The sequence below is a fragment of the Agelaius phoeniceus genome, chromosome 7 (assembly GCF_051311805.1).
Source record: "Agelaius phoeniceus isolate bAgePho1 chromosome 7, bAgePho1.hap1, whole genome shotgun sequence".
Lineage (NCBI taxonomy): Eukaryota > Metazoa > Chordata > Aves > Passeriformes > Icteridae > Agelaius > Agelaius phoeniceus.
Genome location: NC_135271.1, coordinates 11,487,889 through 11,512,817, shown reverse-complemented (window position 1 = coordinate 11,512,817; position 24,929 = coordinate 11,487,889). Strand labels below are relative to the sequence as shown.

General features: G+C 45.4%; 1 protein-coding gene across 13 annotated transcripts in view; it reads left to right on the top strand.

Annotated features, from left to right (window-relative positions):
• AGAP1 (ArfGAP with GTPase domain, ankyrin repeat and PH domain 1) overlaps positions 1-24,929 on the top strand; it is a 325,885-nt gene that overhangs the window by 198,985 nt on the left and 101,971 nt on the right. For 9 of the 13 annotated variants that reach the window (XM_077180979.1, XM_077180978.1, XM_054653105.2 and 6 more), the window contains 2 exons: positions 5,727-5,895; positions 18,811-18,972. In XM_077180979.1, the coding sequence (XP_077037094.1) occupies positions 5,727-5,895; positions 18,811-18,972 (331 nt within the window). The remainder of the gene's footprint in view (positions 1-5,726; positions 5,896-18,810; positions 18,973-24,929) is intronic. The other 4 variants (XM_077180980.1, XM_077180974.1, XM_077180977.1 and 1 more) reach the window with 1 other exon arrangement.

Below are 24,929 nucleotides of genomic sequence, written 5' to 3'. Positions count from 1 at the left end.
TTCCCAACGTGAAGCAAACAGATTCATGATGCCTTTCCTTTTGTCAGGATAGAGCGCTTTGGGGCGATCAGTGTTTTCCAGAACGCGTTCCCATTCCTCTGTTCTCCTCAGAAAATAACATTTCATGGCTCTCCTTAAGATTAACTGTGTATTATGAAGCTGAATGACATTATGGCCGTGTTTATATGCGAGAGGGGGGGGGACAGCTAATTCCCCAGGACCATTTGATGAATTTATTCCACTGTGGCTCATATCCCGATGCTCCATCCACAGCTCAGGCCCTTCCTGGGAAAAGGCTGAGCACTTGGGGAGACTTGTGGGGCTTTTTTTGTTGCTGTTCCTTCTTAGGTGTGCCCGTGGCCCCACACGGAAACCAATCAAGGAGCGATTTATGTTCATTAAGGGCTTGTCAAAACTGAAAAATTTTCTAATCAACGGCGATGTGGCGGCAGCCCCTCCATGGCTGGGAGTGTCGCCTCGGCGGCAGCGGCTCCGTGCCTGTTACAACTCTAGGCTAGGAATCTGCTGATGATTACATTAGGCTAAGCTGCGAAGTAAATGAACCATGGCTTATTTAGGTGCAACTAGCTCCAGTGTAGTCCTGCCCCGCAGGGCACTTTATAGCGTTTTATGGCTTTAAAATTAGTGTAGCTTCCCATTTGCTGCAGGGTGCTGCATGTTATGCCTTTGAACTCAATAAGCAAAGGGAAGGGGGCCTTTTGTTTTTTTTCTCTTTCTCCCCCCCCTCCCTCCTTTTCTTCTTTTTGCAGTTTAGCAATTTTGTTTTGCATCTTTTCCAGACGGCGTTTTGCAATAAAAATGTCTGACTGCCACGGAGAGGCACAAAAGTCAGGGCTCCATCCAATTTCCCGGGCTGCTCTTGGTTTGGGGGGAAGAGGATTTGGTTGTTGCTGAGGGTGAACAATAGGTTTTGTGCCTCCAATAGGTCAGCTCACAAAATTGGAATTGTCTTTCAAAAAATACGCTGCACACAGTCTTTAAAATGTCATCCAGAGGTGCAACCATAAACTTCCTTTTCCATAATAATTTTTATTACGCCTCAGATCAGGAAACACTATTTCAACCTCAGTAAGTGGAGCCTTAGGAGTGTTACATCTGATTGAACAGTGGGGGAAACTGCCACAAAATGAAGGTGTTTTTTATGGAATGGTTTGGGTTGGAAGGGACCTTGAAGCTCATCTTGTTCCACCTCCCTGCCATGTCTTCCACTATCCCAGGTTGTTCACAGCCCCATCCAACCTGGCCTTGGACACTACCAGGGATAGGTTAGAAGCTCATCATCTCTCAGTGGAAACCAGGCAGAGATCTGGGGAGGATTCTTAGCCTGGACCTATTCCCAGTGATGGAAAAACAGGCTTTTGAGAGATTGGAATAGCTGAAAAGGACAAAAAAAGTGTGATATTCATACCTGTATACCATTATAGCCTTGGAAAGTCACTGCTCTTGGAGAGTCTCTCATTTCATATGTGGTGCACTGGAAAAGGGTGGCAGTGGAACAGATGGAAGAAAGATGGCGAGACCTCGAGGAAGGAGCAGATATTATTTTACATTTTAGTGTTGTGACACATAGCTTATCCCAAGGTGAGTGATTTCAATGTGAGCTTGGAAACCCCTTTGCCCAGTGTAAAACTATAACCCCTGTGAAGGGCTTTCTCCCTATCCACCACTCTTGTATTATTTGAAAACCCTCAAACTCTGTAATGTTTTTTATATTCATGTTTTTGATTATCTGAGCCATGTCTTTAACTTAAGGATGGCTCTAGAGCACAAGGACAAGGGGGAATGGCTTTAAGCTGAAGGAGAGTGGATTCAGATTGGATGTTGGGAAGGACCTGCTCCCTGTGAGGGTGGGGAGGCCCTTGCCCAGAGAAGCTGTGGCTGCCCCATCCCTGGAAGTGCTCCTGGCTAGCTTGGACATAGGCATCAAGCTGGAGCCACACATAGCCTGGCTTCAGCTTGTGGCCCTTGGTGGAGTGGCTCTGAAGTCATTGTGATGTGCAGCTGTAAATTCAACAACTGCTGGCATTCAAAATCCAAAGAGATCCCCCAAAAACGGGGGTGTCACTTTTTGGGTAGGCCTGTTTAGAAAACATGATCATGTCCGTTTGCTCAATTTGCATGTCTGAAAGGCTCCTGCTCAGTTAATTGGTTAAATTAATTTCTGCTGTTGTAAACAGAGAGCTGCTGTATGAAGAGCAGGACTAAAGTAATTTTACTTTACATTATTCTGTGTCATGGCGCATCGTTCCTTTCTTACTCAAGGCAATTCATTTTGTGGGGCTGTCGGGTAATATTTGGCGTCATCTTCAGTCAATGCAGCTTTTTTGATTTCCCCCTGATATTTTAACAGTTTATTTAGTCCTGTAGATAATGGTCAATGGCCTTGAGTAGTCAAATTAACACCTCGGTGGCGCCGCAGCGGAGCGGTAACCCGGGGAGGAGAAGGGATGAGAATCGATGCGGGGAGCGCATTTTGGGGGATTATGGATTGATGGATGCCGAGGCAGCATCGCCCTGCTCTGACTAAGATGGAGCTGCCAGTTAGTGCTGACTGCAGGCCATGGCCTGCCTGGTGTCTCACAGCTCTGAGCCAGGATGGAGACCTTGGGTAGCCCTCAGATCCCGGGATCAGCGGAACGTTCCGGCAGCCACCGGAACCGCAGACGGCGCCCGTTGGATTCAATGGAACGGCGCCCGTTGGATTCAATCCTGTGATTCCTGCATTCAATCCTGTGATTCCTGCATTCAGCCCTGTAGGGATCTCTCTGGGACATGGCTGCTGTCCCCCCTGCCCTGGGAGTGGGGGGAGCCGTGTTAAGCCGTGCCGCTGCTGCCAGCGAGCTGCGAGCCCCGGGTCCCCCCTGCCACAACTCTCAATTGCTAGCAGGTTTCTCTCACCGCACCTCATTTGCATCTGGGACATCAATTAGCATGTTTGTTGAGGCTAATTGAATGAAACTCAATCATAGCTCTTAATTGCTTGACTATGTGAAAAGAAATCACATTAATGCAGCTAATTAAGTGTATGGCAATAGATGCAACATAATTAGGAGCGAAATGTAAAAAACAAGCGGCGGCGGAGGTGCGAGCGCAGGGCGTGGGGGATCGGGGCGCCCGCGTCTCCTCTGTGCCACGTGTTTGGGGAGGGGTCCCTCTGCTTTGCTGCTGCCTTTAATTTTTATTTTTTTTTATTATTTTTTCCCCCTGCCTTGCCGAATGATGAACGCGGACAAGTTGAGAAGAAAAATGCAAATGGATTCGCAATTACTACTTTTTCAAGCTGTTGAGGGGCAGAAGATGGCACGTCTGGGGTGGCCCACTGTTGAGTGGGCTCTAGGGACTTGTTAAGTGCTGTTTAAAAGTACTTGGCTTTGAATTACCCTCATGCCTTGTTAAAGGGTTTTTTTTCCCCTTTTTTCTCGGATCAGCATTTTCTACAACTAACATCTTGGGGAGTTATCCCTGTACCATTTGCATATCAAAATCCAGCTTGCTGTCTTCTCTTTAACACAGCATATTCCAGATGACAGCAAGACCCTCATCTGTTCTAATCTGATCAAACCCTCCATTGCTCTTCTGAAGCCCCGGCGTCATTTTGTAGTTTGAACTTTCATTCCCCGAGCGAGCTGAGGATCTGAGGGGGCTGGGAACGCTCTCCTTGCCCTCCCCTCCTCGGGGAGACCTGCAGATTATCGCCCTGCACCCTGCCCACGATGAAAGGGCCTTTATTATTTACATTTGATATATCCCCATAAATATTTAAGCTGACATTAATACCTACCCAGCATCTGTTGTGGTTCGGGCGCTTTGCTCCGACGGCGGCCACTCATTGGTTTTGTGTTTGCCAACACTCCCCGGCTTCCTCAAGTGGTTTTGTGGCTCACGTCAGCCTGCTTTGCACCCAGCTAAAAGGCCTTTAACAGCACCCTGCCACATCTCAAGTTGGGAAATCACACCCAGCCTTCATCTGAACTGGATCCAAAACCCCCTTCTCCAGTTTAAGTTGGTTGTACGTTAAATAAAACTGTTGGAAAAGGGTACCGGCCAGCCGAGGTTTAGTCACTCCCTGATTAAACCTCACTTTACAGCCCACAAGCAATGAATGCTCAATTATCTTATGCTTATTGTATTTTAATTTGTGAAGAAGTGACACCCAAATAAGAAAGTTCTGCCGAGTTCATGATTTATGGATGAAAGGTGTTTGCTCTCCAGCACCTAGTAAAGGAATTTTCCTGAGTGGTTTGCCTTTGTTTTTCTCTTGGCAGCAGAGCTCTGTGTCCTCTCCCCATTAATTGTTCAGACACCACCTTTTCCTGTTAATACTTCTCAGCTTAGGAAAAATAAGCTGCTGTGATGGCTTAGTTTGAGGGTTTTATCACTGATTTCTGTTAACTATGAAGAAATTATTGCTGGTCCAGATTTTTGATTATTTTTGAGCAGAATAAATCATTTGTGTTGTAAAAACTGCTGAAGGTGAAAGAATCTTGATGAGGGAGCAATCAGCTCCCTGGATTGTGGCAGCAGTGATAGAGAATTTGGGTAAATTCAGGAAATCTCTTGTGAAGTGGGAGCCCAGATCTTCTCCCAGCCACAGCAAATCGCTGTTTTTCTCTCAGGGTCCTTAATCCCAGAGTCCTGGAGTGGTTTGGGTTGGAAGGGACCCCAAAGCTCATGCCATTCCATCCCTGCCATGGGCAGGGACACCTTCCACTAGCCCAGGTAACTCCAAGCCCCAATGTCCAACCTGGCCTTGGACACTTCCAGGGATTCAGGGGCAGCCCCAGCTTCTCTGGGCAGCCCAGGTATCTTTTTGTGCAGTGCTCTTGCCCCTTTTCACCCCTGATTTTCCTCTCCTGTGCTGCCCCTCTTGCATGTCCTCTTTAAGAGAGTGTCTCTTTTGTTGTCCCTGTAGTTGTTCCAGTTTCAATTATTTTTGTTTGGAATGTGAGTGACCACAGCCCTGTGTACCAGGAGATGAGAACTCTGGTGTCTTGTGTGCTGGCTTTAACATTCACCACCTGTCCTGGAAATAGCTGTGCTGGTCTATCCCAGGATCAATTTTCCATCTGATAAAAACACCCATGTCCATTTGCTTTTCTGTTTATTTCCCCTTTGTGGGCTTTCCAAGCAAGAATTAGCAAAATCCTTTTCCACTTCTGGCTCCCAGTGTTTGCTCTAATCAGATATAATTTGCATGATTTTTTTTCCCCTTTGATGATATTTTCTGTGGGTGCAGGAAGGGTCATATTGTAAGGAAACAATGTTGGAATTGCTGAGACCTTCCCTGCTAGTGCCCTTTTGTAACTTTGGTGCCTGCTGACCCATTCCATCTAAATTGGAGGGAGAAGGAGATGAGGGCATGAAGCACTGGCAGAGAGGAGACACAAGTGAATGTGGGGCACTCAGCCTGGTCTTCTGCTCATGTTTGAGACCTTTAGCTGGTGAATTCCCACACGTGGCTGTGTAGTGAATTACCTCTTACCCAGCTGGATGTTGGAGGATCTGTGAGAAAGCTCCAGACTTCTGGAGTTAATTGTGAGAAGTGTGGAAGGGATTATCAGGAACATGGAAGGGGAAAACCCTGTGGTGGGTGTGGGTAGAGGGTGTAGGGCCAGAGCCTTGTGAAACCAGGTTTGTTAGTTCTGTTAATTCTTACAGAACTCCCTGTCTGATGTTGTGTTTGGGGTTTTCTCCTCTCTCTGCAGGATTACATGCAGAATGTTCATGGCAAAGAGATTGACTTGCTGAGAACCACTGTGAAGGTCCCTGGCAAGAGGCCACCCCGAGCCACCTCAGCCTGTGCCCCCATCTCCAGCCCCAAAACCAACGGCCTCTCCAAAGACATGAGCAGTTTACACATCTCGCCAAATTCAGGTAAGGGAGCACCTTGCTAGGGGAAAAAGTGGCAGAAAATCTGCATTTCCAGTGTCTGTAGGGAATTACCATGAACAGCTGGGATAGGGATGGATATCTCTCCATAACTGGAGGGGTTCCAGGCCAGGCTGGTGGTGCTCAGAGCAGCCTGGTGTTGTGGAAGGTCCCCCTCCCCATGGTAGGGGGTGGAATTAGTTGAACTGTAGGATCCCTCCCAACCCAAACTATTTTGGGATTTACAAACCCACTGATGTGGAAGTTTTTAAGCCCTGACTGCTGATCTGTCCCCCACAGGATATTCTGAGTTTCTGGGTAGCCTTCAGTGTCTGTTTTTGTGTATTTGTTACCCTGTACTTGCCAAAGCCCTACATAATTTCACAGTCATTAACATATGGGAGGAATCTATGATCTCTTATCTAATACATAGTGAAAGGGCTTTTTATGGCCTCCTGGTGAGACCCACAGCCCTTCTTTCCACTTTTGGAAAGTTCAGTATTATGCATTCTTCTAACAGCAAGATTCTTCTGTGGAAAGCTTTTTAATTTATTGGTGGAAGTGGTTTATAGCTCCTTCTGAGCTCTAAACAAAGATGTTTATTGTTTGCTGAAGTACTTGTCCATACAGCTAAGTGGATTTTAAAAAATTGCATTAAGGGAAAACGTTTGAGACAGTTTATCTTGTAAAATGCACAGCTTGTACAAAACTCATAATGGGCTAGTGGAAGTTCTGTCAGCATGTTTGGGATGACATCCATAAAGTGCCAAGTGCCTTCTGCATTTATGGGTAATGTAGACACCTCCTGCATGTGCCAGCAAAACCATACCCACACTCCTGTCCCTGTGCAAAACCCACTGGGATGAGCAGCCCTGGCATTCCTGGATATTCAGGTGTCTTCTCTTGTATAATAATAATAATCATTATCTGTCTCATGCTTCATAGGATCAGGCTGGTTTGGGTTGGAAGGGACCTTAAATAGCATCTAATTCCGAACCTCAGTCCTTCAAGCCAAGGTGTAATTTCCTGCATTTTTGAGACATTTCCATTTATTGGGAGAAAACTGAGAAGTGTTTTTTCCCCTTCCAACTCTGAATGGTGCTGTTTGAGATGGTTTTTAAAGTGGTGCCACTGAGCAGAAATTCCTGGAGATCCCAGGCTGGGCCCTGAGGTGTCTGAAGCCATGATTTCATCAAACCCTTCTTCAGGTTTTGACCTGGCAGAGCTCATAGGAGAAAATTATTCATGGTTGGGTTGGTTTTTTCCAGTTTACTATATAATTTAGATGACCAGGTGTGAGGAGGTCTTTGGTTTTCACTATACTTCCTAATTTAGGGAAGAAAAGTGTTGGGCTGAGTCAATAAACTGCAGGGGAGATGTTTAAATAAAGAGATTTCAGCTTTTAGCACATTTGAACACAGTCAGAAATTACTTGATAGCTGCAGAAAAAGCAAGTTTCTGGAAACATATTTAGAGATATGTAAGAATTTAAGGTTTGTAGCATGGAATTTACATATTTTGGCATCTACTTGGTTTGCCAGGTCAGAGGGAAACTTTCCCTGAGAGTTTGCAGCAGGCAGCTCTCATTGTGTGTGTGTGTGTCCTGCCAGCCTGAGGTTTGATCACACAGAAAGAAGTCAATTATGCCAGCAATTCCAAATGCTGGGAAATTCAGATAGTGAATTTCAAATAACACTGTGGGAATAGTTGGAGCTTCTCTCCTCCCTCTTGGCTTCCTCATCCTCTTGCTTAGAAATACTGAAAGATTTTGCTGTTGTTGGTGTCTGGGCAGCATCTGCTGCTTGTTATGGGCTTAAAAGCAAACATAAAAAGGAGCTGCTGATCAGTTAAGAATTACTAAAAAGAAAGAAAAGAAAGAAAAGAAGGGCATTGTCCCAAGCTGTGCCTGCCTTCTTCATCTGAACTCTGATGAGGTACTCAGGGCTGAGTTCTGGAATGGCAGAAGGACCCCTGGAATATCTGCAGTTATCTGTCACACAGCTCAGAACACCTGGGAATCATCCCTTGCAGGCTGTGCTGCTGCCTCAGAGCTCCCCCTCACCTTGGTAGTGGGGTCTTGAGCCTGTGTGGTGCCTCAAAATGGATCACAGGGCCGAGCTTGTCACCTACTGCTTGTCACTGGCAGGGTTTTGTACATGGCTCTGCCATGTGGAGGAGGTTTGGACCAGACAGGAAGAGTCAGGACTTCCTATTTGGATTTTTAGGCCTGTAAATTCACTGTATTTTCTCTGCTTCACATTACCTCATCCCCAAATGTTAAATACTGCTTGGTTTGGTTGGTGTCTTCATTTGACACTTCAGCACTGCTTGGAAGTGCCCCTTAAGGATGGATTTCCATGCCAACTTTGCCAAGAAATCTATGGATTAAATGTCCATTTGATTACCTGTAACTGGTATTTTAAGTTCATATTTCAGCAAATAGTTTTCTCTGAGTGTAATTTCTTGTGATTCAACCACTCTTCTGCTCCCACCATGGTCTGTGAGCAGCTCAAGCTCCTCCTTTTCCTCATCCCCTTCCCTCTCTGAAGCCTTTTTGGACCTCAGTGATGGATCAGACACCTTGAATTTCTTCCCACATGGGGAGGTTCTTTCCCAAGGTGCTTCCCATAACAGTGCTGTGAGCAGAATAGAGGGAATGAGGCTGATCAGGGCAATATTGGGAATTCAGGAAGGACAAACTCAGTTCTTTGGCACAAACTCAGTTCCAGTCCTTGAGAGTTTCCATTTTAGAGATGTAAAAAAAAAAAAAAAAAAAGAAAAAAAGAAAAAAACCCACCTTTATGAAAATATATGAGTTTAAAAAAGTCTGGATTACTCTTCCGTGCTGGGTTTCCACTGGCACAAGGGCTTGGGAAAAACAAAAAACCAATTTTCCCTTAACATCAAGTCACAGTCCATTGTCACAGTCATGGTGGGACAGTGAACAAACTGGAAGTGAAACAGCAGCAGGAAAAAGGAATATTTTCTGTGCTGTCAGAAAGCAGGGAAAGGAGTAGAAGGTTGGGCTGCTCCTGCTGTTGCAAAGCCAAGCACCTTGCCTGGAAAAAGGTTTACTTTGATTTGAAAACTGGTCCCTTCTTGGGTTCTTTGGGGTTTATTGTGTAAGAACTGGGATTCTGTGTGGCAGCTTCTCCCAGAAAATACAAAGAGATGCTGTGTTGTTATTTATGTTGTTTAGGCTTTAAATAACAGGTTGTTAACTGTGGCTTCAGGGAAGGTGCTCACACTTGTAAGCTAACTTGGTAGGAAACTGTGAGCTGGGGGAAATGGATGTTTACTCCCTTCAATCCAAAATTATGTCACTTCTGTGGTATTTTCAATCCAAGCTGACAAACAATGGTGAAGTAAATGAAATTGAAATTAAATTTACATGGCACTGAGCATCATTCTGTTGATGCAGCTCAGTCAGAAGTCCTTCAGAAAAGGGTAATTCTTGGACTTGCTCAGTTCCAGCTTTCTCTAAGAGCTGGGAGCAGGGCCAGAGTCCTGTCCTGTCCATCTCACAGTCCTGTCCATCCCACTGGCCAGTCTCTCTGCCCTTTAGGAGCTGGCTCAGCCTGACTTTGGAGCCAGGAGTGGGTCCAGGTTTCATTCACTCCTGAATTGGGTTGGATTTGAGCTGCTTGACCTGAAGGTGAACTTATTCCTGAAATCTCTCCCAGGAGTCATTTATTTCTTCTCCTTTCCAAACAACCCAAAGCCTGAGCTGTAGCAAGAGCCACTGATGTAGAAAGTTCACGACTAAAAATAGCTTATGGTGTAGAGATAAATTGTTTCCTGATTAACACTTCATTTCAATAATTTGGTGCTATTAAATTTCCTTAAAATGGTGACTGTACAGTATGTGAAGTATCCCAAAATGTGTTAGTGCCATCGTTAAGTGTGCTGAAGGTTCTTATCTGCTAACTGCTTGTGACATTTCAGATGCTGCAGGAATGGCAGCTCCACCTTCTTACCACTGTGAGTTTCCTGTCTGTCATTAATTGTGATCATCTGTCAAATCCTTGGTGTTTTTTGCAGATCATGTAATAATCTTTTTTAACTGGGGGGTCACTGTTAGGATTCAGATGTTACAATGAGCCTGGTGATGAGTAAAAATATTTATCAAGCCAAGAGCTCAGAAGCATGGGCAGTTTTCCCAAAGCCTTGGGTGGATCGTGGGTGCCTTTGCAAATAGATGCTGGACTGAGCCCTAAATTCCGGAACCTGCTCTGAATTCCCTGCTTGGAGGGGGCTGATGGTGGCCTGGTGTGGTTGTTGGGAGCTGTCCCTAACTCTGCAGTCGGGCGCAGAACACTTTCTGCACTTCAGCTCCAGCTCCACTTTCATGCACTTGCCACAGATCACAAATGCAAGTTTGGGACTTACTTTTGTCATCAATCACCCCAGTCAATTTTCCATCTGGGTGGCTCTGCTGTTGGCTCAGTGATATACAGCTGCAGCAATGGGAAGGAGAAGTTGGCAGTTTGTTCGTTTCAAAGGAAAAAAGCCCAATTTCAAGTGCATCCAAGATTTCCCTTTCATCCCACTAGAGGGGGATCCCTCAAGGTCATTTTCTCTGCTTCCTCTGGACTAGGATTTGCCCTTTCCAGAACTAGAGAAATACAAGCTTTCATTTAGTTAGTATGCTATATCCCTTATTAATGGGAGAAAAGGAGCAGGGCACAATAATGAAATAAATATTTGATAAAATAATTGCGTTAGTTAAATATTGAGAAAGATGAGTTTGCTGAGATTTTTCTCTTCAGGGAAAAAAAAAAAGGGGGAAAACGAGCTGTGTGAGGATCCTTTCTGGAGGAGGGCAAACCCCTGATGCTGATGAGGTGGATAAAGGGTGGGGATGTGTCACAGGCAGGTGACTGGAGCCTGCAGTTGGTGCCTGTTTCCCTCTGGATGATTTTCATGGCTCCGTATCCTGGATAAAATCCCAGATCTGCCCTGTCCACCCGATGACATCCCGGTGTCCTGAGGGTCACAGGGTGCAGCACAAGCTGGTTGGGTGTTCAGACCTTGGCAGGTGATGAGTAAAAAAAGGTGATGTCTGTGCTTTTCCCCCCAGTGATTTTAAGGTATTAAAGCCATCGAGAGGGTTGAAGCTGATTTACCAAACGGGGGAGGGAAAAAAAAAAAATTCACAAATGTGTTTGGAGTATTGAACTGCGTTGACATCTAAAGTCCCAACCATGCTGTTTTCCTCCACACTCCAGCAATCAGGACATCCAGCAAACCCATAAAAAACCAAACTAATAGCATGAATATTCAGTGACCTAGAATACTAATTATTGTCATGAATATTAATGTGATCGGACTTGCTTTTTCCTCTTCTCTTTCTCTCTGGCTAGGGTTTGTTGTGGTTTTTTTTTTATTATTTTTTCCCCTCTTTTTTTTTTTTAATTTTTTTTTTTTTTTCCACTCAGCCGGCTCTAAAGATGGACCATAATGAGAGCATTTAAGAGAGAGAGCGCTCTCCGGCGTGACAGGGACCGGGGTAATAAGGAGAGCTTGATTAACGTGGTGCACTTGGGGGAGAGATGAGAAGATTCACGTGGGCCTGTTGTGGGGGAGGCAATGAGGCACCGGCGGCTGTGTTGCTGCTCCCTCAGATTAATGAGGCCTAAGAGTGCATTAGGAACAGTGACAAAGGTTTGATCTAATGGGCTCAGTCATTTTTCCTTTGAGTGACAGACGCACAGAAGTAATTGGCTGTGCAGAATGGCAGCTCATTGGCAGTACTTAAGGATACATTATCCCCGTTGTGTGGCCCGCAGAGGCTGTTTATCAAAACTGCTCACACTGCAGACATGCATTCACTTAGCTGCTGTTACAGTGGCAATAGCTATTAAAAAGAGGGGGGAGAAAAAAAAAAAAGGGAAAAAGTCATCTCGCGTTGGTATCTATTGTCTCTTTTGCGAAAATAAAGTTTCTTTGTTCTGTTTCCTGGAGAGGCGGTGAATGCCAGCAGTGGTCCCTCCCCACCCCAGGAGGCTCCGGCAGGGTTTGGGGAGGGCTGGAGCCCGTGGGAAGCTCCCAAAGTTAGCCCAGTTCATCTCAGCAGTCGGGATGCAGTGTGCAGGTAGGACCTGCCACCCCCTCTCCCGTTCCATTATTGATAATTTCCACAGACAGTCGAAGGGATTGGGAAGCATTTTACATCCTTTGCCTCAGGGCCTGCACATGCCCTGCTGTACCTGCCTCGGAATGGTTCGGATCTCTGCTGTTATTTTACACAAAGTTAAATCCACGGTTCCTGTCGGGATTCACAGCCAAATGAGAGCAACAAAAAGCAGAGTTTTTGCCAGCAAAACACTCACCCCTGGGTCTTAAAGCTGCACTCCCTGAACAAGCAGGTAGCCTCAATCAGGACTTGCCCAGAAAGCCAAGCATATCTTATTTATTACTGTTATTTGTTAAAACTACAGAAAAATAATAATAATCTGCCTGCCAGGGAAGGAAAGCAGGCTTTGATCCCAGCAGAATAAATAGTGGGGGATCTCGAGCAGAAGCCCGCGGTGAAGATCTTGGGTTTAACTTTCTTTTAGAAGAGATGTCTCCTCTGATGACTTAATTTTCCTCCACACTTGCTGTGTTGCTTTGGCATGTTCTGAGAATAATAGCTTTCCTCGTTATACTCCCAGCACCACGTCCTTCACTGCCAGGATATTTCTTGGCACTGCCTTGTTTGTTCATTAGTACTGACCCCGCTCGGTCTGCGCGCTGCCGATCGAGCCCAGTCCGGCAGGGATGGAGATGGAAGGGCTTCCTCTAGGAATAGCTGCTTGTTCTTAGGAATTTTGTTGAGTAAATAAATGCTTCTGGAAGAAAGAAGTCTTAAAACTAAGTTAAACTCACAAGCAAGTTTGCTGCTGCAGTGCTGAAAGTGATTATCAGCGTGTTGGGGGAGAGTTGCAGCGCTGGAACCAGTGTGGTTTGGAAAGATTTTTGTCATAGAGTCACAAGGGTTTGGGTTGGGAGGGACCTCAAAGATCATCTGTGTCCAACCCTGCCCCTCACTCCTTCTTGTTTTATGTGTGAGGAGCCTCAGGTAATTTCAGGTGCCTGATGAAGCAGGGCAGGGACCTTGTGCTGCTTGCACACTGCTGTTGGGATGGAACAGAATCCATGGTAGTACTTGAGGGAATTCCACCCCCCTGAAGAACCTGGCTCTGAAATTTAGAGCTCTTCAGGTCCCACAGTCTCCTCAGAACACAGCCAGACACCTGGGCAATGCCTCCCTTCCCAGCATGGGGCTCTCCTCAGTGGGAGAGGCAAGGAGAGGCAAGGAGCTGTTTCCTCGGATTTCGGTGGAGTGCACAATCTCCAGAGTGAGCACAGGATGCACCTGGAAAAGATGGATGCTGAGGCAGCAAACTAATGGAACCCAGGAGAGCATCCCCAAATGTTCCTGGTCCCAAGGTTCACATCTGTGGGTGAGGGAGAGGCAGGAAGCAACGCTGGGATGGTCAGACACTTCTCAGGAGAGGTTTGCCCACTGGAAAGGTTTCTGCTCACCTCTGGGAAATCATTCTGGGTGTGCTGCAGAGCTGAGGATGGGAAAGAAATGCTGGGATGGTCAGACACTTCTCAGGAGAGGTTTGCCCACTGGAAAGGTTTCTGCTCACCTCTGGGAATTCATTCTGGGTGTGCTGCAGAGCTGAGGATGGGAAGGGAATGCTTCCCATCTTTCTGCAGCCAGCAGTGGGGCTTCTCCCTTTCCACCCTGAAGAGACTCCAGGGAGCAGTGTGGGTTTGGAAGGGGCATCCACAGCCAATCTAACCTACTTGACAGTGCCTGGTACTGAATTAGAGGGCATTTCAAGAATAGGCAGAATTCCTGCAACACAAATTGACCCAACATGATTTGAAACAATTAACCCTCTGATATCAAGAGTCAGGATTTCCTGACCCACAACTCTAATGTATTTTTCATTAGTTCTAACAGCTGGTGAGCGCAGCCCTCTGGCCTTAAGAGGTTTATTTCCTCCTCTTTTTTTTTCTGGAAGAGAAACTCGTCATGAGCATGAGGAGCTTGGCACAAATGAAACATGGTGCAAGCAGAGCAGTAGGGCTGCAGTTTATCTGATTCAGTCTTTCTGTGCAGCCCCCTGCGAGTCTCACACGCTGCTGCTTCATGGAAAAATACAGTTCTGCTTCACAACTCCTGCTCTGGCTGCTCATCTCATAAATCCAGGAGTGTATTAGTTGCACTTGTGAATGTAGCTTCTGGTAACTGATTTGTTTGGAGGAAATGTGTCTGCAGCAGGGAATGGAAATCACTTGTGCCCAGTATCTTGTGTCTCTCTTCTCAGGGTCTGCTTGTGAATTGTATTCCTTCTGCATTTGGAATTAGTGGGTGGTGTAGTTGGTGAAGGCTTGAACTGATGTGTCTGTTCCACTAACCTGTGATGATTCACAGGGTTATTAAGTTAAAAATCATCAAATGTGGGATTGCAGACATGCTGTCCCTCATACTGTTCCATTACAGGAGCAAACAAGACCAAAACCATGAGTGCTTTATTTTTTGTTGGACCACATATGTAACCCAGCATTTATATTAATCTTAATTGCATATTTTAATACCATTTTTATAATAGACCTTTTGGCTTTTACCTGTTAGACTCACACTGTTCACATCTTGCCAAGCCCCCTGTTGGGGTGGATCCTGGTTATTTTAATTTCATTTCTAAGTCTTGCATTTCTGCTCTGTTGTTTTGGAAGTCTGAAGGGCTGTGTGTGAGGAGCCAGAGTGACTCCCTTGTTCTGCTTCTGCCCCCGTGTGTGTTTCCCTCAGCTTCTCCACTCTCCTTGGCTTCATTCCTCGTGCTCTTTGCAGCGTTTTACACTGAATAAATGGGCATTTAAATGGGATTTTGTGTGAGCACGCTCACTCTTCTTAGGGGCTGCTCTGCTGAGCAGTGGCCAAACCTGGAAATTACCTTGAATCTTAATTTGGATGGGTTTTGTGGGGCTTAATTGTTTGAACGTTTTGTAAGCGCGGCTGTAACGGGGTGTTTTATAACATCAGAAAAGATAGTTTTAATAAAGCTGTCTAGAGCTAGAAAGAGGAACTCTTTCTTTGATGCTCCTTTGGTAGATGAAAACATTTTTGTTCAATAGGAGAGCAGCATCTTTTTTTTTGCTCATTTGAGACAAGTTCTGGCAACATACTGATATTCATTCAAATATAAATGCCATATTCCCTTTGAAATGCAAATTGTTTAAAGAAAAATAGCATATGGTAGAGGTAAGTACCTTTTCAAATCAGCTCCCACACTTTAGGGATGTGAGTACAGCTAAAATTATTCTTTGGAAAGAATCTGGAGCCTTTGACACATTGAAGCTTGAACTAATCAAGGCTTCCCAGTAAGCATATACACATATCCATATCAAGGAAACAGTGCTGAGAATACATGGATTAGCATAGTAATTTAACTGCCCCCTGCTAATCAACTTAAGCAACCAGCTGATGCATGCAGGATGCATTTGAAGAGGCAACTCTTTCACAGCTCCAGCCTGGGCCAGGTAGCAGAGCAGGAGCCTGGGGTCGGTGTGAAGATGGGAATCTGTCCTTGGCTGGGGGGACAAAAGGTGCAGGATGTAAAGCCTGACCCAACATACAGGCTTTGCTGGTCATGGATCAGGGAACCACAGAATGGTTTGGGCTGGAATGACCCTTAAACCTCATCTGGTCCAACCCCCCTGCCCTGGGTAGGGACATCTTCAGCATTTTCACTGAGTACTGCTGTCCTCCTCTTCTTCACTGTCTCCTGCTTCTCTGCTGAAAGGCTGAACTGGTCTCTGCTGTCCAGGCTCTATCCATGAGGAAAATTAAAGGAGTTTTGCCAGGTCTGGTTTGGGGTTTGCCCATTGTAGATGGGAAGAACTGTGGGACTCTGTTGGAGAAGCTCTGGCCAGAGCAGCAGTCCTTGTTTTGGGGTGGCAGCTTTAGTGCCCATTGTGGGATTCATGTCCTGCAGTTGGACTGAGAAGTGGGAAAATCAGAGCTGGATTGGGAAAGAATGATTTTAATACAAGGTTTTAAGTAACAAGTTTGTGGTAGAGCTGAGCATATCAAGGAGGGGAACAGGAAAGGAAAGGCACACTATTTTCTGTAGTCTGGCACTTCTGATGTCTACTCAGGGATGCTGGTTTGATGGTCTGATTTGTCTTAAAAATACATACCTTGCAGCACCTGGACAAAGTGGGATTTAATCCATGATGAATTGATAAATAAATATTATCATAAAAATTGCAGGATAAAGGTTGCCAGGCTGTGGCAGTAGGAAAGAAGGAGCTGGGCTGGGTTCATCACAGTTCACTCAAGTGTCACATGAATGCACTTGGCACCTGTTTTGTGCTAGCAACCTTTGAGAGAGGTGCAGTGGAAGAAAAATTCTGCTTTGTTTCCCAGAACAAGTCACTTCTGAACAGGTTCATGTCACAGCGTGGGGTTGGAGCTTCCACAGATGGCATTAAGGGGAGAGGAGAGCTTTTGGTGCTGACATGATGACACAGAAACCTTGATGGTCTCTTCTCCAGGTGTTGGTTTTGCATCATGGTCAGAAGGTGATGGGACACTTGTGTTCAAAAGCTTGTGGGCTAGGTAGAAGATGTCAGCACAAAAATATCACTGCTTGTGTTGTGTCTGTGCTGGCCTGAATCTCGAGTTGGTAGAACCAACTCGGAGTTGGTTGAACTCCATCTCAAACTCTTGTCACTCACATCAGCCATTCCCTGTAATTTGGTGGATCATCAAATCAATTTATTAATATTCATCATTTTTCTGGGTTGTGAAAAGCAGAGGAAAAGGGGATTTCACAGTAAGCATCACAGAAGCTGATTTGGAAGGAGAGATTTCTTTTAAGGCAGCCAAAATACAGCTTTGGTCAGCTCATGTTTTCATCTTCTGTTGTGGTTTTAAAATACTGAATTGCAGTTTAGTCCTCTGCTTTGTAGTCTCATGCCTTGGGTGGTCCCACCATGGTTCCAAAACCCACCTTAGACTAATGAAACAAATGAGTTTTCATGTCTATATATTTCATGTCTGCAAAGCAGGGATTGCCAGGCAGAAGTTCTAGAGGGCTGAGTAAGTACATTGAAGACACAGATACTGTGATGGATCTGTGTTAAGGACTAAAGAGGAGATTTTGTCTTGGGAAAGGGGAGGAGAGAAAGGGACAATTATGCCAACTCTAATAAACACAAAGTAGTTCACTAAGCTCTGCTGTCTTCCCAAAGGCTGCTCTGGGAAAAGACATAATGATAGAACTGGGAGTCAGGAGATCTGGGTTTTATTTTCAAGTCTGCCACAATCTTCCTTTGTGGCCCTGGGTCATTTAACCTCTGAAAAATGGGGGAAATGATAGCAGATAATTAACAACCTCACAGGAGCATTGAAAATTAATTCATTAATTTTTCTGAACTCATCAGTAGAAGGTGCAATGGAAATGCAAAGTGTGAGGGTGCGTTATAACACTGCGTCTGTTCCTTTCCCTTTGCATGTGTTTTTTAAGAGTGTTCTTCAATCCAGAGAGGACCTGTGGGGCACCTTTAGAGAGCCTGCCATGAGGAATGAAACTGTAAATTCTTTGTGGCTTTATGATATGCAAGGCCTGTTGCTAGGAATGGAGTAAAATGTGCTCAGAGCCCAAAACCATGGGGCAGGTTTTGGCCCATAGCAAGTTGTGAGTAAGACCATCAGAAACCTGAGTTTCTGGAAAGGTTTTAATTGTTTCTGCTCTAAAATGTATTCAACCTAATCCCACTTGTCCTGTTTTATGGTGAGAAACCTGTCCCTGTCACTCCCCCTTGCACACAGCTCCCAGCATTTTAATGTCCTAGGCCTCAGTGATTGTGAAAATACAGAAGTGTTTACTGAGTAAAGGCTGTTCTTTGTGTGTCCCCTTTTGTGTCACATTCCTGGGAGCAGCCCCAGGAATGATACTTGCAGTCAGTCCAATGTCTGCTTTGTGTTCACAATGTTGTTTTAAGATTAAATGTCCAAGAATTTTTTTTTTTCTCCCTTGGTCTCTCAGTGCTGGAAGTCCTTTGCTCCCCATCAGTGTGTTCTTGGGGGACATACCTGTGTCAGGTCTTATTAAGAGGTGGATTGATTTAAACTCTTGGAGTTGGCTCAGTTGTATAAACAGTGGCTTTTAGGAATAAACTGATGTAGCATTCACATTCTCTGAAAATATCCCTTTGCCCAGGGTTTTTCTCCTGGGAAGCTGAGGAGCCTCAGAGAAAAGGAAAACAAGTCTTATCTCATTTGCTTCTCCTGTGCTGTGCTCATGTGGAATGTGTTTGGAGATTGTTTACCCACAGGTGATTGTTCCATTGGATTCTGCTAGGAGTTGTTTTGGCTCTTTGGCCAATCAGGGCCAAGCTGTGTCAGACTCTGGAGAGAGCCAGGAGTTTTCATTGTTATCTTTTTAGCATTCTGTAAGTGTCCTTTCTGTATTCTTTAGTATAGTATAGCATTCTTTAATATAATATAGTATTATAAAGTACTAAATTAGCCTTCTGAGAACATGGAGTCAGATCCATCATTCCTGCCTTCATTGGGACATTTCCCAGCAAATACAATAAAATGGATTTTCTGTGCCCAGTCTAACAAGCAGAGAAGCTCCAGAGAGTGTGCCTGGTAGCAGAGTGGTGGAAGATCATGTTTCCCAGAAGGTGAATGAACAGAATGAGGTGATACCATGAAAAACTTGGCTTTTTTTGTCTTCTTAGCTGGATTTGAACCGGTCTCAGGACCGTCAGCTCCGGCGCTTCAGGGATGGTCATTGTGTGGCTGAAGTAACCCCTTCTTTCTGCTCATTAAGCTCCCTCCCATCCATCCTGACACGAAATCCCTCCTGTGCTCTCTATTGACACGATTTGTTTTCCCTTTGTGCCTAGGGAACGTGACTACTAGCACATCTGTGTCTCAGATGGCCAGTGGGATCAGTCTGGTGTCCTTCAACAGCCGCCCGGACGGTTTGCACCAGCGCTCCTACTCGGTCTCCAGTGCAGATCAGTGGAGTGAGGCCACAGTCATTGCCAACTCTGGCATTAGCAGTGGTAAGAAACCTGCAGCTCTGGGGGGTTCACATGCCTCGGGGTGAAGGGGGACTCTGGTGCTCTTGGCTTTTTCCAAAAGGGAAAAAAAAAGGAAACAAAATGGCGCCCACCGTGTTGTGGTGTTGGGTGCTGAACTGGCTGAGTCTGAGGGGAAAATTGGAATTAGAAAAAGGGAATGGATTAACTTTAACTTTTTTTGTGTGACAGGGCAAGGGGAAATGGCTTAAACTGAAGGAGAGGAGGTTTAGCTTGGATATTAGGGAGCAATCCTTCCCTGAGAGGATGGTGGCATTAGCAGTGGTAAGAAACCTGCAGCTTTGGGGGGCTGAACAGGGACTTTGGTGCTCTTGGTTTTTTTTCAAAAGGGAAAAAAGGAATGAAATGTACCCACCCTATTGTGGTGTTGGGTGCTAAACTTGCAGAGGGAAAAATTGGAATTAGAAAGAAGGGAATGGATTAACATTAACTTTTTGTGTGTGACAGGGCAAGGGGGAATGGCTTTAAACTGAAAGAGAGGAGGTTTAGCTTGGATATCAGGGAGCAATCCTTCCTTGAGAAGATGGTGGCATTAGCAGCTCTGCTCTGGTGGGGCACGTACCTTGGGGTGAAGGGGGACTTTGGTGCTCTTGGTTTTTTCCAAAAGGGAAAAAAAAAGGAAACAAAATGGCGCCCACCGTGTTGTGGTGTTGGGTACTGAACTGGCTGAGTCCGAGGGGAAAATTGGAATTAGAAAAAGGGAATGGATTAACATTAACTTTTTTTTGTGTGACAGGGCAAGAGGGAATGGCTTTAAACTGAAAGAGAGGAGGTTTGGCTTGGATATTAGGGAGCAATCCTTCCTTGAGAGGATGGTGGCATTAGCAGCTCTGGTGGGGCATGTAGGATGAAGGGGGATTTTGCTGCTCTTGGTTTTTTTCAAAAGGGAAAAAAAAGGAAGTGAAACAGTGCTCACTGGGTTGTGGTGTTGGGTCCTGAACTGGCAGAGTCTGAGGGGGAAACTGGAATTAGAAAAAGGGAATGGATTAACTTTCAACATTGACTTTTTTATGTGGACAAGGGGAAATGGCTTTAAACTGGAAGAGAGGAGGTTTAACTTGGATATCAGGGAGCAATCCTTCCCTGAGAGGATGGTGGCATTAGCAGTGGTAAGAAACCTGCAGTTTTGTGGGGGTGAAGAGGGACTTTGGTGCTCTTGGTTTTTTCCAAAAGGGAAAAAAAAGGGAATGAAATGTGCCCACCCCATTGTGGTGTTGGGTGCTGAGGGAAAAATTGGAAACTTGCAGAGGGAAAATTTGGAATTAGAAAAAAGGAAATGGATTAACTTTAAACACTGACTTTTTTATGTGACAGGGCAAGGGGAAATGGCTTTAAACTGAAAGAGAGGAGGTTTATCTTGGATATTAGGGAGAAATCCTTCCCTGAGAGGATGGTGAGGCCCTGCAGAGGTTGCCCAGAGAAGCTGTGGCTGCCCTGGAAGTGTCCAAGGCCAGGCTGGATGGGACTTGGAACAGCCTGAGAGCATTCTGGGATACTTTTTTCAACATGAAGAGTTAATGTAGTTGCAATACTGCTTAATTTTAATTTCAGGTACATAATCATAGGATCCCAGAATGATCTGGGTTGGAAGGGACCTTCAAGCCCATCTTCCCCTGCCATGGGCAGGGACACTTTCCACTATCCCAGGTTGCTCCAAGCCCCATCCAGCCTGGCCCTGGACACTCCCAAGGATGGAGCAGCCACATAATGTGTGTTGTTTGCTTGATACTCAGATTCCTTGCCCTGTGTGATGGATATTAGCAGTAAGTGACCCTCCAGATCCTCTCCTCAGTGTGTCCTTTCTCTGCTGTGCTCTTGCTCCATTGCCTGCACACTCCTGGCACACTCTTAGTGTTTCCTCTGTGGAGCATTTAACAGCATTAAAAGGAGCAGGCACTATTCCTGGTGGTGTTTTGGAATTATTAGGTTGTAGCAATGATTGTTTTTAAAGGGTAGATGTGATATTTGCTACCAGACCAGGGTGAACAGGTCAGGAGAAAGGGAGGAATGCTGTTTCTGATGGCTGCCCCTAAAATGGGAGCAGTTAGGGGAATATGGGAACTATTTCACATGTCCCACATATATCTCTGTGTCTGTGAAAGGTCTGAACCTGAGTATAGTCCTGAGAGCATCTCTGGGCAGGTTTTTAGTGCCACCTTAGGAGAGCAGAGGGTTTAAAATCATGACCACCGTGTTTCAGAGTGACATTAACTATCAAATTCACACTTAGCACAGCACAGACCTTTTCCTGGAGCTGTAAACATGGGGGCAGCACCTTCAGGAGAATTTGCATTCAAATGGTCCAGATGTTGCCTAAGAGTTTTCTGAGTGAGCCTTGCAGGAAGGCAGGGATGTTGTGAAGCAGCACAGTGAAACAAATGCTCCAGCCCTGTTCTCCTCTGTGTCCACCCAGCTCACCCACTCCTGGTGAAGCTTTTAGGGGAGGCAGCATTGCCCTGCACGGATGCTGAGCTGGTTTCCATCTTCAAATCACACATTTTCTGCCTCCTTTTCCTGAACTTGCTTGGTCATTTTAATCCACCCCAGCTCCACCTCCCTTCTGAAAGGTTAGACCAAAGTTTGGGCTTTTTTTGCCTTTTATCCTGTGGCTTTTCTAAGGCAAGGTGAAGAATGTTGAGTGCTGGCTGTAGGGGGAAAGCAGGGGCTGTAGGCTGCAGTGCTGTGCACCCTGACACACCTGCAGGCAGGTGAGCAGGTGCCATCCCCGTGCCACATGTCCCAAGTGAGGCTGCTGGGGAGGAAAACCTCCAAAATTCAGTGAACTCCTACACTGGAGTGGAAATAGAATCTTAAAAAGTAGAAATATCCCCTGAATTCCTGCCTTTGCCATCACCTTGACTTCAGAATGCTGGGCTTGCTGGACTTGCCTTTTGCTCCTGCTGCTCATCCCGAGCTGGTTTGCAACTCCTGGTGAAGGGAACCTTCTCTCCCACCCCAGCCCTGCACTCTCCCATATGTGCAGTACCTGTTTCTGACTTGACATTCATGTGGGATTACTTCTGGCTCAAAAGAGATGACAGCCAGAATTACCTATGAAATCCTTATTTTGAAATTGCAGGTGACTGGTGGGTACTTGTGAAGAAGCCTACCTCAAATAATTTCTTGCAGATGTTCTAATATTTAAAAAAAATTTTTTGAGGGATTGTTTTTCCATAAATATGGAGGGAAAACTGGATTAAAAATGAGTTTTAGGCAACTAAGGGTCAGCAGACTCAGAAGTATTGCACTAAAACTCCTACAAAACCTCAAGAATAATTGATTGCTCTGAGTGTATCATCTTTGGGTAAGCTCAGAGATGTGTCCTTTATGTTGGCAAGTTGACGCATGAAAAACCCTTTTTAATTTCTGGGGGTTTTTTCTCCATTAAAAGATTTTTGAATTTTAGTCATAAAAAGCTAATACTGTGAAAGCAGCAGGTATGGCAAGAAGCTAAGCATCTTTTGGAATTCAAATGCCAATGTACTGGAGAATATGCCTGCTTATTGTCACGTGGTTTTATTGTAGACAAAATAACATATTGGGATTCAATTTTTCTCTGCACCTTTTTTTCACATTAAATTAATACTTTGTGTGGCTCCAGAGAACTTTTCAAAGTCTTCCAAACCAGACCTTTGGTTTCCTGGGGCTTCTGTCTTTCAAGCAGCTGTGAACATCTCCTAATTAGATAAATTACTTTGTAGTGGGCAGAGCCACAAAACAGGAGGTGCTGGTTAAATTAAAGGGGAAAAATAGAAAAATCCATTCTCTGAAATGGAATGCCCCACTGCTTTATGACTATTACTGTTGTAAGGTTTTACATTTAAGTACCTGAGGTTTAAAATTAAATGTCTAATATAATTTGGTGCTGGTAACATGAAGCCTGTGCCTGCCCTGGGAGAAAATCTCGACAGCTTAGTTTGGTGTTTCAAATTGCTGCGTGCTGGATAGTGAGCAGCTCGTGCTGCTGGCTCACTATTTAGCTCACTCCCACCTGCTGTTCAGCATCATTTCCAATGCAGGAACATATTTGCCTTAAAAACTCCCGAAATTTCAAAAGGCTGTTCCAGCAGCACATGAAAAATTAATTCTTTTTTTGCCTTTTTTCCTCTTTTTCTTTTTTTTTTTCCTCCCTCCTTCTCCTCCGTGCTCTTGTAAGTGCTTGACAGAAGTAATTTTAGCAGCAAGAGAGAATAAAAACTGGGGGCAGTAAATCCCTGTCCAGGAACCTCTTGTGTAGATTCTTTATGGAGCCAGAATTGATCTGCGTGTCAGATCCTGATGTAGTTTCAACTGTTTATCACCCTAATGGTGGTAGAGAGACCATGAACATCAACTTATAATCCCCCATGAAAGAAATTGGTGTTTGCAGTCAATGAAGGAGCAGCTCAGCTTTATTGATAGATTTGGAACAATTACTGCTGCTCCAGCTATTGGCCCAGAGGTTTTCCTGGATCCCACTGGAAGCCTGCGATGTTTTTTCCTCTGATAAATCTCCTCCTTGATGTTTTGTTGGGTTTTTTTTTTTTATTTTATCACCCAGAATTATCTGTAGTTGCTCATTGCTGGGGCACAGGAGGGTTTCTGGTCTCAGGGGAGCCATTTGTGATCTGTTTGGGTGTTAAAGTTCTGCTCTGGATTGTTCATGCCACAATTCCTCCTGTGTAAATCCAGCTGTTGTTTTCATAAAATCACAACATTTTTACAGTTGGAAAAACCCTCAAATATCATCAAGTCCAACCCTTAACCCAGCACTACCAAGGCCATCACTAATCCCTGTCCCTAAGTACCAAATCCAAACATTCTGTGAACACTTCCAGGGATGATGGAATGTTCCACCCTTTCCCTGGGCACCCTGTGCCAGTGAGGAAATTTTCCTGCCAGGAGGGGACAGCCGGGGGGTCGGGCTGTGCTCCAGGGAACAGGGACAGGAGCAGAGGGAACGGCCTCAGGCTGGGCCAGGGCAGGCTCAGGGTGGACAGCAGCAGGAATTTCCCCATGGAGAGGGTGCTCAGGGATTGGAATGCACTGCCCAGGGTGGTGTGGAGTGCCCATCCCTGGAGGTGTCCAAGGATCTCCTGGATGTGGCACTCAGTGCTCTGGGCTGGGGACAGTGACAGGGTGGACTCAGTGGTCCTGGAGGCTTTTCTAATTCCATGATTTTAGAGGTGCTGATGTCCCTAAAGAGCTCAGTCTATCTGCTCTCCAGTCTTCAGTTTGTGCATCTCTGAGGAACCTGACAGACAGACAGACACCCCCCCCCCCCCCAGTTTGCCATCAGAAGTTTTTGTGGTGCCAGGAACCACAGGCAGCTGCCTTGCAGAAGTGAGATTTGTGAGCCATCACTCTGAGAAGACCAAGGGTGTCATTTCCTACCTGGGGATGAAGCAGCAGCTTGGTTCATTCTCTTTTTCAGTGTCCTGTTCTCTCATTTGGCTTCTGTGCCCTGAGACCATCAGAGGCAAGGATTCAGCCTTCAGCTCTCCTGACAGAGCCCTGCAAACAGCACTGTGCCTGGGACAGGGATTTCTGCTCTCTGCACTTGGAAATTGTCATTTGAATTCCAGCATGATGTAAAATTCTGCAGTAAATCAAATATCTGTTTAAATATCATCCACTTAGGCTTTATCACTGTACAATTGCTTGTACGGGCCATTTGAGCTCGGCTGTAATTTATGGGAGTTGTAATACCTGGTGTCTTCTGAGTTTCTAACAGTTTGGTCTTAGGGTTTATTAATGTAAAATTGAGTTCTCACTGTGCCATGGGGTGTGAGAGGTCGCTGGAGTGTTGATATTAATGCAGACCTTGCAACTTGCCTTCCTTGTCTGATCCTAAGTGCTGGGAATGATTAAATGATGGAGCCTTCTGCTCTGCCTTGGGAGAGGAAATGGTTCAACCTGACATCAGAAAATACCATTTAGAG